This window comes from Alligator mississippiensis, chromosome 1, assembly GCF_030867095.1.
Source record: "Alligator mississippiensis isolate rAllMis1 chromosome 1, rAllMis1, whole genome shotgun sequence".
NCBI classification, from domain to species: domain Eukaryota; kingdom Metazoa; phylum Chordata; order Crocodylia; family Alligatoridae; genus Alligator; species Alligator mississippiensis.
In genome coordinates, this window is record NC_081824.1 from 166,659,336 (window position 1) to 166,676,052 (window position 16,717).

At 39.1% G+C, this 16,717-nt stretch overlaps 1 protein-coding gene across 5 annotated transcripts in view; it reads right to left on the minus strand.

Moving 5' to 3' along the window:
- Positions 1-16,717, minus strand: part of RMDN2 (regulator of microtubule dynamics 2) — a 68,466-nt gene that overhangs the window by 18,870 nt on the left and 32,879 nt on the right. For 4 of the 5 annotated variants that reach the window (XM_059716431.1, XM_014600074.3, XM_019500567.2 and 1 more), the window contains exons 6-7: positions 16,467-16,542; positions 13,932-14,009 (exon numbers count right to left, since the gene is read on the minus strand). In XM_059716431.1, the coding sequence (XP_059572414.1) occupies positions 13,932-14,009; positions 16,467-16,542 (154 nt within the window). Of the gene's footprint in view, positions 1-12,275; positions 12,736-13,931; positions 14,010-16,466; positions 16,543-16,717 lie in introns of those variants that run through there. The other variant, XM_014600075.3, reaches the window with a different exon arrangement.

Here is a 16,717-nt window from a genome sequence, read left to right on the forward strand (position 1 = left end):
GACTCCCCAGCCCAGCCCAGCCCAGCCCCTGGCTTGTTTACTTTTCATTCCATCCAGGAAGAGCACACACCAACTGCTGAAACTTCCTTAGCCTGACAAAGGGTTTTTGAACCTGAAAGCTTGCTTAATAACTATTCTCCAACTATTTGGGTTGGTCTAATAAAAGATATCAAATTCACCCAAGGAACCTTGTCTGCCTCAGGCAGATCATGCACTTACGGAGAAAGTCCTCCTGTAACCAAAGGCTTGGGTGTTTAAAAATGCTGCCTTGCTGCACTGCAGATTGCTGATGGTGAATAAAAATAGCTAGACAGGGGGTGTGTCTATATATGTTGCTACTGCACGCTAGTTACTGCGCATTTATTTAGTACTTGCTTATACAAGAAAGATAATGAAAATAGCTATGGTTTCTTTAGTTTGCTTATACAAGTACTAAATAAATGCACAGTAACCCAAGTTACTGCACAGTAGCGCCAGTGAATGCCTTTTAGATGATGCTACTGTGCAGTAGCCTAATAATACTGTGCGGTAGTGTCTTGGCACAGTTTTTGCCACATGATGCTACTGCGCAGTAGTATCAGGTTACTGCACAGTCAGTGCCTCATGTAGATGTGCCTAAGGAATGTAAAGCTTAATAACCTTGATACTCTTATTCAGTTGCTCCCTAACCTTCATCAGAGCTTCAGTTTTTCTTCTGCAGCAGTCAGCAATTGTTCACAAAGTCTAGAAAAGCCTGCAATTAAATTTATTGTAAAAGATAAGAATCCATCCAGAAGTAAAGGTCATAAAAGATACCTTGCCACTTCCACAGACCACAGTTTTTTCCACTTTTACTGAAGGCAAACTTTTCACAATTTCTTGCTGCAAGCTGTTATAAAATATATCATTACAAAGTATTAAGGTAGCCAGCACACAACAATTAAGTATACACAAACTATTTTCTTGCCTGGCTTCTACTTCTTTGGCCATGTAAAAATAGCATTGCTTGGAGAAAGCAAGCATCCTAGCCAAGTCTCAATGGTTGCCTGGCAAAGACCAAATTGTTATTTGCTACGTGTCGTCAGTAAGTCTTTCACTCAAAACCATTAAAATAATATTTCACAGATAAAAAATATTAAGAAACCATAGGTATTTTCATTATCTTTCTTAAATTTCCCACTCCAAAAGCCTCTTCAAAAGTCCTGTTTTTGAGTAAAATACTATTTGACAAGCTCGCTGTTCCCTGTTCATTAAAAAAACATGCTGCTTCACCCCTGTACAGCACAGTGCTAATTATGTGCTATAATGTGCAGCATGGGGGTGTATACATATAACTGCATGTCTACATATAAATTGACTCCTCCTCATAGTTCGCTTTTCACTTGCTCTTTATTTTCTAAAAGGCAGCAAGTGGGAGGTTGCATTGGGTTTTAAAAGTAAGCGTCTCGCTCTCTTCAGAATGATCCACTGTTGCAATGCATTTTGTTTTCTTTGAAAAGAAAGATTTTCTGGTATTTTTAGGTCCATCATACCCATATGGAGCGAGCTCATTGGTGGGGGAGGAAAGAAAAAAGTAAGGAAGGGAGATAATCTGCTTATATGGTACTTCTTTGGACCACCACCCAATATTCCCTGGGTACACACAGAAGACACACAACATAGATGTAATCATTACACACACACATCTCTGCTCTGATGCAACAGTGAAAGGACTTTCAGTTTTTCTACTGTGGATTTTATAATAAGCCACTCTATTTCCACAGGCTAAAACTTAAAAACAATTTTTGTCTGGCAGATGTTAAGTTTTCTTAAAAGATTTAATCAAAATTGATTTACTGAATTTTTTTTTTGGCTGGCTTGGGTGCTGTTTTGCACTGTTCAAACTAAATAAAAAGTTTTTCTTGGCCACTTTTGTATGTAAACCCCCACAACTTAAAGCAACACAGTTACCACTACTTTAAAAATGAGTTGGCATACATGGGCAATATTAAGTTTCTTATAATCCTTAATGCTCACTGGGTTTGATGATCTGAAATATGGATAATTCACAACCATCCTCATGCTTTTGACAGAGTTTAAAGTGTTCAGATTTACCTATAGACAGACAAATTATACATAAGACCTATCAGGAGTTATTCTTTATCCACTGTGTTATTGAAGCACAGCTGGCTCAGACCAGGTACTTTTTTAGCACATAGAATGGTTCGGATCAATAATGGCAAGGAAAGAACCATGTACATCTTATTTCCAAGCTGTAAATGCACATAAAGATAGAATAACTCCTTTTTACATGACACCCTTTGCCAGTCTCAGAAAAAAACCCAAACATTACCTTTGTTATCTCAATTAGTTTCTCACTCAATTAAATATTATTTTGAAATATTATTTTTTCCACAGTTGGGCAGTCTAATGACTCTTTAATTACTGTATTTAGAACTGTCCCAAAGAGGGTGAGGCAGTTTTGGAGGCCCGTAGAAGATGGGACCAGGGAGACCAAATGAAATGATGGCTTGATTGCCATTAATAGCAAAACTTCTACTGGAGCAAGTGCTTCCATTGCTGAAACATCTGGCATTTAAAACTGTCAGTGGCATAAAGAACCACAAATGTTATGGCATGGCTTGTTGATATTACCGGAAACATATTAAAGAAAGACAATGTCCCTAGTGGGTTATGGAATAGAGAAGATCCCACACAACTTACTGATTCGTTTGATGCACTGGCTGGGGGAGTAGTTAGTTGATTGTACGATTTCACAATGATTACACACTTAATTCATACAACACAATTTTATTTTAAAATTCTTTGCTACGCATCTAACACTGCTTAGCTTTAAGAAATACCACAAACATTAAAAACACAATAATTACATATATCAGAAACAATGCTCCGAATGCACTTCCTTCCCAAACAATGCTATAAGAATTAGTACTACAAAAACAACTACAATTACAACTAAAAGTTAAATTTGAATCAATACTATTATTTTTCATAATATACTTACAATCCTAGAATTCGGAGAAGCCAAACACCTAGATATGCTTTCATTCCTCAGTAGTACAATTTAATGGGTTGGCCTCACTAGTACGGTTCAATGTGCTTGCCTCAGCAATATGATTCAATGGGCTGGCCTCAGCAGTGATAGGACTAAGTCCCCTTCCTTCAGTCCCTTTTGGGCGCTCTGCAGCTTCAGCGTTAACTAAGAGATTCGTGTTCACGGAGAGGGTGGTTCAGGTGATCAGTCTGATCCGGCCTACACTTACGATTCTTCCTTTGTTGTTCTGCAAGTGCAGTCACCTCCAAATTGGGACCATAGGTTACAGTTTTTATTGAGTGAGTTGCCAAACTGGGCCCCTCCTACCCAAACTTGTCAGTACTCCCAAATTTGGGCTTGGATCTTACTTTACTGATTTTTGCTTAGTAATTAGTTTCTTTTGTTGATCATTTTAATTACTTTGGGGAACTTCCATATCACTGCAAGTGACCTTTTCTTTCCAATCTTATCAAAGGCCCTAGGGTTTGATCTCTCGGAATTTGGGATAGTTGCTTAAGGGTCATTTTTAGGTTCTCTTTGTTAAAGGCCTCTAAAGATAAAATTCAAAAGTTAAGACTTTGAGCAAAGTCAGGACCTTCCGCACGTAGACCAAAACAATGGCCTAGATAAGGAGCTAAATCTTGTCTTCTTCCTGAAACTGGCTAATGGGCAACTATTACAAACATTCAAGCTATTTCATTCAATATGACAGACAATAGTCTTCAGGTTGGTGGCTGCCCTGAACCTTTCTCATGTGCTTAGCTTTGGATGTTTGAACCTTGCTCTATTTAAACTCAGTAGAGAGAGTTAGTTAGCCATGTTAGTCTGAAGTCAGGCAGAAGACAGGGTAGAATTGTACCTCAAAGGCTAAATCATAGTTGCTTAAGCTCTCACATGCAATCGCTTACTTCATCAGATGCTATGAAGGGACTGCTGGGTGCAGACCTGACATCTTGGAAGTCACCCTGAGGGCACTGTGAAGGGCAGGGGAAGAAGTATTGTGAACTCAGTTCTAAAAGAACACATGCTTATTCTCCCTTGGACCCTAGCAAGTGAATTATTTAGAAGTGGAGGACTGAGAAGGGCCATGATGATTTCTCTTTTTAATCAAAATCAATTGCAAGGAAGAAAGATACTTAGGACAAGGCACCGTCCCTGAGATACTACTATTTTATACTATTTTGCTATCTTGGAAGACTAGAAACCCTCAGCATCAATTTTTAAAGATGAACTTCACATTCCTGAAGGTCATGAGTTTTTAAAAGTCAGCTTCCCCAATTAGTGTCTATCATACACTAGGGAGTCGAAAGAGGACTGTTCCTTGGCTTCAAAGAATGAAGAGAATTGAGCCATTACTTCTTCCTATATGCTTCTTTTCTTTCTCCTGTTTGAGACAGAGGCCCAAGAAGTCATCAAATCTCTTATTAACTTCACTAATGCCAGAGGGCAGCATGTCAACCACATATCTGTACTACCAACAAAGATGGGAAGAATCAGGGGTGCTCACTTTCAGGAACCTTGGCATTAATGAAGAGAACAGGACTATCACTTTCTTCTCTCTCAAGATCCCTTCTATACCAGATGAAATGGCAGAGTGCTTTCAGCAGGACATTAAGGATACTAAGATCTGTTACTGTCGGAGTTACCCATGCACTACTGCTGCTACTGTCAGAGAAGCTGGCAGCCAACAAACTTATACATGTGATCTCTCATGGAAAAGGGGAATGGACCCTGGCTTTCTGCTAGAGATTTTGTGGCTATATAAGAAAAGCAAAAGGTCCAGGAGTAGCCAAATTTAATGATATAAGTTAAAATATTAACATGCTAGGGAATATTGTGGTTTTTTTGGTTGTTATTGTTTTAAATGAAATGGAAACAGTGTCTGTTAACATTCTTTTTCAAATACTAGGTAATGGGTACTAAGGCAACAAAACCATTCCATTTGAAAATTCAGAGCAGAAGTGATTTGCATCTTTAAAGAATTTCCTCCCCCTCATGCCTCCTTCGTAACAGCTAACTACACACAATAAGGATGCATCTTCCATAAATTTAAAACAAATCCAATTTCAGCAAATTGTCATGTCACCCACTTAAATATCCTCAGAGGGTTTTTTTTTAAACTGAAGTAAATCAATATGAAATGGAATATGTAATTGTGTAATGCTTTGGGACTCCTGGCAGAAATTAAGCAACTGGACAGCAGCCTGGTTTTAAACTAACAAGCTTCCAAACCAAATACTCTCACTTTTGCCAGCCTATGAGTTGAGAAAATGCCATAGTCTGCATATGTATTTACCTATTTATTTGACTAAGCTCCCCAGGCTTTTACTTACCACTGAATAAGGGGAAGAGGCTTATAGACTACAAGCAAAGTAGCTAAGTCAGCCCTGACATAGGTCCACTGAAATCAGTCAATGTAACCAACAATGAATCTGTTATACAGTATAAATTTCGCAAATATGAAAAACAAAACATTTTAACTTTTAACATCACAGTTGTTTTACTGGTCTGCTCTGACTGTTGTGTACCAGTCCTGAAAGGCCATGCAGCCAAAACAGACATCTTAATCAGATACTTGGCCAGATTTATAGCTGCTTTACTTCACTGGAGTGCTGAAAAACTTTATGAAAAAGCACCATGTACTGTTTGCTTATCTTCCAGAAGCACATAACAAGAATACAATACTTGTATAAGAATAGAAAATTAGTATAAATCAATCATAAACCAAAATTCTTGGTTTGGGGGGCTGCCACATACCTGCCTCTCCCCTTCTCCGGTGCACAGCCCCCAGGTGCTGGCAGCAGCAGCCAGCTGGGAAGTCATGGCATTGATGGCCCATTGCAGGCACAGCCCCGCAGTGGTGCAGCGCTGCCTGGTCCAGGGTCTGCACATGACAAACGGAGCCATCCTGACACAGCCTGGCCTGCCCTGCTTGCGTCCTGGTCCTGTCCAAAGGCGCACAGCTCCTGCCACTGCGTGTGGCTCCTGTACAAAGGCACGTAGTAGCAGGGTGGGCCAGGCCAGCTCCATTCGCCATGTGCAGACTCCGAGTCACACAGCACAGTGTGCCATGGCCTGCAGTGAGCCGTGAATGCCGTGACAGCCTGGCTGGCTGCTGCTGCCAGTACCCAGGGGTTGTGCACCACATGGGTTGGGCATGTGGCGGCTCCCCCTCTAGTTCCCCCATAAACCCCATAACACTGCCCACAACCCCACCCCAGAAACTACACATCCTTACTTACCTGGGACAGTGCCTGGGTCAAATCACTGCTGCAGCCTTGCTGCATTCCTGTGTTCCCCAGCATGCTGAGGCAGCGTGCTGGGGCAGCAGGGGCACAAGACAGCCATATAGATACCCTGGCAGGTGCTAGCACAGCTCTATGGAGCACCCAGCCTCCAGCTGCTTTAGGGTGCCTTGCGCTGCTTTTTTTTCCCCCCATGTTGTTTTTTTATACAGGGATTTCCCAGTATCAAATTTAGGGAACATTTTTTCATTCCTAGCATGCCTTTTTCAGCATCTCAAACTGCTCTGAGATGCTGAAACAAGCATGTGCTTGCTCATCTGGACACAGCCTATTGTTCCAGCTGAGTAGGGAGCAGAACCCGCCCCCTTCAAAGTCTCTACATTATGCTGCAGGGAGACACAGGCCTTGAGCAGTTTGGGGCAGCCAATTAGGGCTTCCCTGTGCACTGCTGCCATCTGTTTCCAGGTACATGGACGGAGCCTACAGAGCATATTAAAATGTGTGCACAAGGGCCCTCTGGTTGTGCAGAATCAATACTGCAAGCTCTCTGTTCTTCAGGGGCTCAGCATTCAAATGCCTGCTCAGGACTCCACAGATAAGTTTTTCTATCACGAAAACAAACCTGGGGTGATTCTCCCATATAGCTCTTGCTCCTAAAGCCATGCAAAATAAGAAGAAGATTCTCCCAGATCATTTGAACATGTGTACACAGCCATTGTCACAACATGAAAACAAAGAAGTTGAAACTTAAATGATCTGAAATGTACAATTTTTACTTTTGGAGTCATAAGCTTAATTCTCTCAAATTTTCTTTCAATGCAGAGCAAGCATATGTCACTTAAAAAGGATGGAGTTAGGAAAAACAGTCAGAAGATATCCTACATGCAACATTTCACTTGTACTCACACCTATAAGACTCACACCATCTCACCTCCCACTGATCTTTAGCTATACTAACATTCTGAAAGCTCATTGAAAAGGTAACTCTGCATGTGCAACTGTTAACAAAGCTGATGATGATGTGCAAGCCAGAACAGAATCCAACTCACTTACTTACAGCTCTGTTGTATCTGCAGTAGTAACAAATAAAATGGAACAAAAACTGATTTTTGGTCAGTGAAGTGAGTTGCTATTGCTGAATATACCCACAGACAGCCAGGTCCTCAAGCTGATATAAATCAGCATAGCTCCACTTAAGTCAAGGGAACTAAACCGAATAGCTGGCTCAGAGACCACAAATGCTGTGTAATAAGCTGGCATAAGCACATAGATGCCTTTCACAATAGACCCACATTTAAAATATAGAAAACAAAAAGTGGTATTTAGAACCAAAACCTAACCTCACAGCTGGCTGAACAACCCCACAACTCCATGTGACTTTGCTGAAGCTGTGCACAGGTGTTTGAGCGTAAAATTCAGGCATAAAAAATCCTCACCATGTGACTTCATTTTGTATTACGTTTGCATTTTGAAACAACTTAGCTGGGAAAACAATATGATAACAGGCAAAGGAAATTGTCATTCAAAAAATAAACTAAAAATAAAGTTACAACACTGGAAACACTGAATTTCATGACTACATTTTCTTAGTTCACTGATAATTTGTTTACTTTGCTGGCCAGAAAAGTACTGCTATAAGATAATGATAGAGTCCCATAACCCTACATAAGCAGTGAAAGGAAACTTCTGTGGCCATAGGAAGTACATCTTTATGCAATACATAGTTAACTTGTTGAATTCATTGCCACAGGAGTTGGTGGTAGCAGACAGCATAGCCATGTTCAAAAAGGGACTAGATACATCCATAGATGATAGATCTATTAATGGCTATTGAACAGAATGGTTGGAGATGCTTCCTCTGACATCACTAAACCAATAACTGTTGATGCCAGGATGGGTACTGAATAGGGGATAGATCACTCTCTCTATATATATGGTTCAATGCTCTCCCTGTATAGCATCTACTTCTGCCGCTCTCGGAGATGGGATGCTGGGCTACACGGACCATGGGTATAACCTAGTATGGCACTTATGTTATGTTCTAAAATACATGGGATGCATTTTTTAAAAAGGCCAGTCCTGTGATGTGTTGATGTCAATTCCAGGCAGTGGACCTACCACTCAATAAAAAAATAACTAGTTAGCTGTTGCAAGCATGCAATATGCATGTATAGCAATCTATTTTAGTCAGTAAGATTTGTTGCTGAAAAGGAAACTGAAAAATGCCACTGAGGAGAAAATGAGATGGAAAAAATGGCTATAAGGAGTTTGAACCAAGTGAGAAACTGTCAGTGCTAAACAGAACTATTAAACTTATTCAAGGGAGATTCACCTTGAAAAAGGGGCAGCATGTTGTGCAACATCAGTGTTACAGATAAAATAACGGAAGTTGAAAACCACTATCAATCTTCAGCACCTAAGACCTAAGAATTGTAGAATTGCCATGTTATTCACATTCAGGTGCTTAACTAAGGAAGAAAAGTTTGGAACAAAATCTCTTCTACAAGACTGCATTTTTTAAGAAACTGTGAACATGAAAACAGTGAGTCTAGTGTGATGGAAAGATTTCGGAAACTTGGTATATATGACAAAAGCATGGCAACAAAATCATGAAGCACTGTTTCAGATGACAATGCACATAAACTACACAGCATATTTGATCAGCTTAGTTGATGGCATATGGAGAAAAGCATTTGTAAACATTAATAATTTTACAGTCAAACAAACAAAAATGTGTTAGTCAAGAAAGCTCCTACTGATGCAGCAAGAAATTGAAACTTTCGTGCACGATGCTACGAACTTTGATCAACCTGCCACAATTATTTTCAGAGCACACTGAGAGAGTGCATCTACATAAGATGCTTAATGCCCATTGGACTAATTCTCCTGTGCATTAGGGCAGCTGACAAAAACTGTACTAATGTGCAGTAGATCAGTCCAACAGGCATTAAGTGTCACATAAAAAGCGTTCATCTGCGCTAATGAGCAGTAGTGCTGATTATGGCACATTAAGTTGTCACAACAGGTACTAAACTTAATGTGCCATAATTACATCATATTAATGAATGTGTAGACACATGCAGAGGGGCTATTTTTATTTTTTTTAAACATAAAGACACCAGGCTTGAAATCGAGGATGCCAACCTTGCTACACAAAAATGTTTCATAATCAAAGAAAACTAATTGCAAGTGTGACCGTTCTCTGTTGCATAAAATAAATTAATAATAAATTAATACTTAATTTGTTAGTATGCAGTTATTTGAACTTTATATGTATAAGTACTGGTCAGGATCTTAGTAACAAATTACTCATTATTTAGAAACTCTTAATTATGTTGATGTATGAAAACTGAAGCATTTAGCAAACTTTCCATGAATTGTTTTTTCCCTGACCTTGTGCAATTTCTGCCATGGAGTTTACTAAAAATATGGCATAAGACAGGCAGGGGAGCACCTTAGAGACTAACAAGTCCAGGGATGCACAACCTCCAGCCCACAGGCCAAATGTGGCCTGCAGTCTTGGCATCTAGCCTGCGGGGCTCCCCCTAGGTTAGGAAATTTGGTGGCAGAAAAGCAATTGCCATTAATATGGCCACCCTCCCCACCCCACCAAATTCCCAAATCTCAAGTCCCACATAGCCTGTCAGAGCTGGGATGCACCCCTTACCCCTCTGCAGGGAAGGGCCACTCCCCTTTTCCCATGGGGATAAGTGACACCCTTTTCCCCTGAAGGGCTAGCTTGGGACTGGGCTGCCTCCCATCCCTCTCCATGTGGGCCGAATGGTGCCCATCACATCCACCTCAGACATCAGATGGGGAGAAATGGTTGAATTTGGCCCATGGGCAGATAGGACACTGTCCATCTAGTCCATGGGGGGAAAAGGTGGAGCACCACTGAACTAGTACAGTAAAAGCTTTGTTATCTGGCATGAGTGGGATAAGGAGGGTGCCAGTTATCTAAAAAAATCTGCTTATCTGAGAGTTATAGCTATCAAAGAAGACAGTACCATACTTGTAGTGCAAATTTTCAAAGAATAAGTGTACAATACATGACAGTATAATATACTGTATAAAGAATAAAACAGTATACAAGTACTCACCAATCAAGTAGTAGTAAACCAGCACTGGAATGAAGAGAAATCCTGGGGCAGTGATGTACAGTACAGTACACTAAAGTTACATGCAGTACACTATTGGCAGCGCATGGCATACACCAAGATCACTGAAAGGTACAGTACACTTAATACTACACTTATAACTAAAACTATTTACATTACTCTACTGTACATAATTTACTGTCTCTTTGGACATTCAAGAGGCACTTGGGGATCTTGCAGTGCCTCAAAGTCATCAACATAAATTGTAGATGTAGAAGGTGATGGTGATGGGGCTGATTCTGTAGTGGTTTTATGACAAGCCCTGGAAGCTTTTTTTAATAAATCCCTAATATTTGCTTGCCTACTTGCTGCCTGCCTTTTTTGCATGAAATTAGAGTGAATAATGTGTAATTGCATAACCTCCTGTGCAGAATAACAACTTTGCCTTTCAGCAAATTTAATGAAGTTGTCAACACAGGAAGCAGCATTAGCCCAAGATATTTTCCCCTCTTCACCAAAGTATTCTTCTTCAGAATCTTTTTCAGTGACCATAGACTTTTCAGGATTCACAACACTCTCTATTATTTCTGCATCACTAAAAACGTGTGTAACTTCAAATTCCTTGTCAGCTTCAACCCACTCTTCTATCTCGCTTTTTTAAGCTTTTTGACTGGGTTTGTAGCAGGAGTATCCTTCACCACTTCAAGAATTTGAGCTATTACATTTTTTCTATGTCTCACATTAAAACCTTCAAAGTCTTCATCAGAAGACCCTTCTGCAAACAAAACACCAGGCCACAATTTTCTCTAAGCCCTCCTTAATGTTTCACTTTTTACAGAATTCCAGGCACAAGCAACATTAAAAATTGCATCTTTTATGTTATAAAAAGATTGAAAGTTCTGGATAGTGCCTTCATGATTGATGAACTTTCTCAGAAAATCTCTTCGGTAATAACACTTCATATTCTGGATAATGCCCTGGTTCATTGGTTGAATTAGTGAAGTAACATTGGCAGGCAGGTAGATTTAATAGATTTCATAGACATTAGGGCTGGAAGGGACCTCATAAGATCATCGGGTCCAACCCCCTGTCCAAGGGGCAGGAAGTCAGCTAGGGTCAAAGGATCCCAGCAAGATAAGCACACAAATATTTCTTAAAAGTGTCCAGAGTAGGTGCTTGTACCACCTGTGGGGCTGGGGGGAGGAGGGGGGGGTCTGTTCCAGGCCTTGGGGGCTTGGACAGTAAAGAAGTTTTTCCTTATGTCCAACGGTCTTACAGGAGTTTGTGACCATTTGACCTTGTCATCCCTTGGGACAGTCTGGTTAACAGGCATTCCCCCAGATCCTGATGCACACCCCTTAATGTACTTATAGACTGCCACCAAGTCACCCATGGGCCTGCACTTGTCCAGGCTGAAGAGTCCCATAGCTCACAGCCTCTATATTACCTGACACTAACTCACATTCAGGAAGGCGAGCTCGACAATTGTCTAACAGCAGAATAGCTTTGCTATCTTCACGTTTTCCAAATTTTCTAAAATGTTCTTTCACTCAGGGTACAAAAACCATGATAAAACCAGTTATAAAAAATTCTTTGTCCATCCATGCATTTAGTTTGGGCTTTGTAAACAACAGGTAAATGTGTAATACCCTTAAAAGCTCTAGGATGATTAAATTTTCCAACCACCAATAGCTTCACTTTATGTATGCCTCCTGCATTAGCACATGTAAGCACATTTATTCAGTCTTTATTCAGCTTGAAACCAAAAGCACTAGACTCACCACCACTAGCAAGGGTAGAATTTGGCAAACATCGCCAAAATAGGCTAGTTTCATTTGTGTTGTAGATTCGGTCAGGGGATAGATCATGCTCAGCAACTAGTTCGTTAAAAAAAAAAAAATCACAATATTTTTCAGCAGCTTCATGGTCAGCTAATTTTATTTCACGAGACACATCTAGCCTTCTAATGCCATGACAAAGTTTAAAACATGAAAGCCATCCAGTCGAAAATGTGCAGGGTTCAGTCAAATCCATTTGCTTGTAGATATCTTTCACCTTTTCAATAAGCATAGGCCAGAGATAGGGGTACCGTTCGATCGTTTTAATGAAAACCATTCATATAAAGCACTATCAAGCTGTTCTAATTTAGACTTATGTAGAGTACAGCATATTTCAAGAGCTTTACTTGTCTCAGAACTAGGGATGAATTTGAGCAATTGTTCCTTTTGAGCCTTGATATTGTATATCGTTGACGATCCAACACTGAATTCTTTCATCAGAACATTATGGTTCTCACCTTTTTCTAGACCTCTAAAAATGTCTATTTTCTGCATTAATATCAACACAACTCTTTTTCACTTTTCACCTTTGCTTTTTGATGCTATATTGGATGACATAAAAGTAGGATTACATTTTGCAATGAAACAGAATAGTCACAAAAACACGAATCCCAATGGCAGATATATATAGGGTGGGGAGGCTCCTGGGGCTCAACCCCCACCCAAACACCAGGGCAGCCCGGCCACAGGCTGCTGCAGCACAGGTAAATTTCTTCTGATCTACTGTCTTTTATCTGTGTACGGGGCAAGGGTAGGCTGCAGCTGCGGGCTGGGTTCTGCTCCCTGCCTCTGTGCCTTGCTGCCACTTTTGAAAGTGGCACGGTACCAGTTAATAGAGTATTCTGGTTAGTAAAATGCTGGCTAACACAGCTATTACTGTACATAGCCAAGAGCCTACTCACTTCAGAGCAGCCATTCTTAAAGAACAAAACTTAAAAACTGACTTGAACATGGAACTGTGGAACAAGAAATCATCCACAGACTGGACTGTGTTAAACATGATGTCAACAGAAATTATAGATTTTTTACCCCATTACCTGAACTAGCCTTTTTAACCCCTAAGTCCCTTGCTGCCTTGTTTACCACTGTTGACCTACTCAACCCACTTTCCTCTCTCTCAGCAGTGCTCCCTCCCCCTATCCTTTGTATTTAAATTCCCTTCTATATGGAAACCCTGCTTTCTGGAAGTCCATAGCATTTGACAAAATAGGCTGTCACCTACAGAAGCTTAAATATCTCTCTGAAGCAGTTAGTCTCTAAGCTGCTGCCTTGCTCTGCCTTCTGCTTGAATTTAGATTAACACAGCTAACTATCTTTCTCCACTAAAAAGCCTTATTTTTATAGCCCCATCACTAGTGCCTCAGGTTCTTTAATTCATGACTTCACAAAACCCTTGTGAGATAAAGATATATCATTATTCCCATTTTACTGATGAGGAACAAAGGCAAAAAAATCTTAGTAGGAATTTCACCAATATTCTTACTATAAAAGAAAATTAGGGAGTGCAAGGGAGTACATTTATCATATGTAATAATGATAGGAAGAAATAACTGACTGCATTCATGTAATAATCACGTAAATTATTTCATGAAGCATATACTACAATGCTTTGTTGAAAATGTTAAAGTTTATACTTCAATAAATGTGTCATTTGTCTCAGGTCCAGTTATTCCATTTAAACTGTACGATCATGTTTCAATACACTTAGGTCAAAGGTCTGATATACAAAACAACTTACGGAATAGCACCACCTTCCATTTAGGTAATATAAAAAAGGATCTTGAGGCTTAAGTTCGATTGCTTTGTCCAGATGTTCCTGTTAAAAAGAAGATCAAAAGATAATGTTACTTTGGCCATTCACTTCTCTTTGGCAGTTGTCTTCAAATTCTTTAAAATTGCCTTGCAAATCGGGAAGATTTATTGAAATTCCCTTACGTGACTGCTTTTACTACAGTTTTGTTCTAATAATATGTAAATATTTTAATTGGTAAAAGCTTTTGCTTGGAGAATAATGTCACAAAAGCAGTAATTTAATGACTGCATATAACTTACTAGGGTTTGTGCAATTAGGAAACAATCTGATGTCTACCAAATAGCAAGTTCTTTATAACAGAATAAAATAAGTAGACTTACCCCAAACTACTGAATGTAAACTATAGTTATATTTGTATTACAAAATTTAACTATAACAACCCAGTGAGAAAACTCCCTTTTTTCTTTATAGTTATCATACACTTATGACCAACCCTTGAAGTGTTGCATGTGAGAAGAGGTGTAAGGATGTGTAAGGACAATAAATAAATAAATAAGGTGTTTCCTTCAAACCCAGGTAATTTTTTTCTCTTTCTTTGTCTTAATTAATGAAATTCTTTTGAGACCTGATTTATCATTTTCTTCCTAAAATAATTCAATTATGAGATCCTATAAATTTCTCTTTTCTACTATTTCTTTTTAAGGAAGACAACCAGTAACATACCGGCATAAACTACACTAATTTTAACTGAACTGTTCATGTGGACTTGTAGATCTATGATCTACCTATTTCATCTAGTTGTGTGCAAATTATTTAAATAAATATTTTTCAATCTATTATTTACTGTAATCCCCATATTTCTGTTATTCATGTAATTTTAGCCAATTATGCCTCAGAAGAAAAACAGCACAGAAAATTTTGCTGCTAACATTTGAGATTCTTTGTGAACTCTGTTTACAACTGCAGTATTTATTTCCCTTTTAAACGTTGTCTTGTAAACTGTATTTTGTTACAATCTATTCCTTTCCTCTCTCCATTAACTATATCTCCAAACATTATGGGCTTAATTTACTTGCCACTGTTAAGAAAGGAAAGCCCTTGGAATGAGATTTGTATTAGAATGACAGTACTTCATGGCATTCCAAGTCCAAACCTAAATAATACATTTTTTATGTAGGTAATTAATCATTTTGCCTACAGGAAGCAACTTCATTGACACAATCTACCTTATTGACATAAACGTGTGTGATGTTAATTGGAAGGGTTGCTATTTGCAATGTAATGCATATACCTAAAGAAAGCTTTTGTACAGGGGGATATTCTGTTATGTTCAAATTAATCACCCAAAGGGTGAAGATTTTATGCATATGTTGAGAGCGTGTAGATGCACTCATTTAGCAGGAGAATGGCTTTAGTTCAATCCAGTTAAATCCTTGGAGGATTAAACTTCAGCGTACTATGACCACGTTATTCCTGAATGAGAGAATGCACGTTTGAGAATGAATTTCCTTCAGTTTATTTATCTAACTTTGCAGAGTACTCTGCCTACTGTATAGGCAAGTTCAGAGTCCATTCATTCTTTGTTTTACAAAATGCAATGCGCACCCATGGTTTTGTGTAGTAAATAAAAACGAAGTCTCTAATGGTACCCAAACATTGGAGGTACAGAGGAAACAATGATAATGCTGTGCAAAAGGCCACCCTGAATGTTAAAATAAAGGGTACCAGTGCTGCTTGCCACAGCATTCTCCCCTGCCACTATCCACTTGGCCACAAGGCAGGGCAGCAAGTGACTGAGGGGCTTCAACTTTCCTGAATGGCATCCAGGAGAAAATGTTGGAGAGAAACTGAAATATCAGACTGGGTGGCAGAACTGGGATCCTCAAGTAGATTTATAGGTCGTTTGCGTAAGGATTAAAACAGAAGGTATATGAGCAGATGAGGGTCCCCGGAACAGATGTAGTGCAAGAGGAGGGAGCAATTTAGGACAGAGTCCTGTGAACACATTTTTCATGTTACAAGGATAAATTAAAATCAAAGTGAAATGTTAGTACTGTACCCAATTTTCTGCATATGAGCTGTATAAGGGTATTCAAATGGGAAATGCTAACCCAAATATCACATTTCCAAGGCTAATGTGAAGACACAGAAATACTACAGGTACTCCCCATACTGCTAAATTTATTTTAATTTTCTACAGTTTTTAAAAATAATTACAAAAACACAATCCCTTCCCCTTTCCTCTTCTACACCCTCCCACTTTGACTGCTTAGGTCAAAAGCAACTGCAAAAATCTTGTAGTTTTTAAGTTAGCCACAGTTAAATCCTTCTAATTTGAAGGCTATTAAGTAATACAAGGTAGATGCATGTACAAATAATTTCTTAATCATTTCTTAATCATAATCATTTGCATTTTAACTCTCCCTAAGGCTTTGTTACTTGCCTGGAAACCCTGAGTTTGAAATGGTCAGAGCAAAGTAAAGTAAATGAATAGTTGCTAACAATATTACTAAAACATACCTTAAAGAGATAACCATTCTTGATTTTGTTTTGCATACTTTCAAATTCAGACATATAACCACACATAACTGCAAACCTGCAAAAAGCAACAAAACAGCTAGAATGAATTTATCATCAATTTAGTCCTATGACAAAGAATTATGTTATAAAATGTTTTTCTATTTATGGCTTCCTCTGCTGCAACTGTATTTGAGATTTTTCTGTGCTCCCCTTTTTTAGATTCTAGTCCAGGGCAGGCAATTATTTAGGGC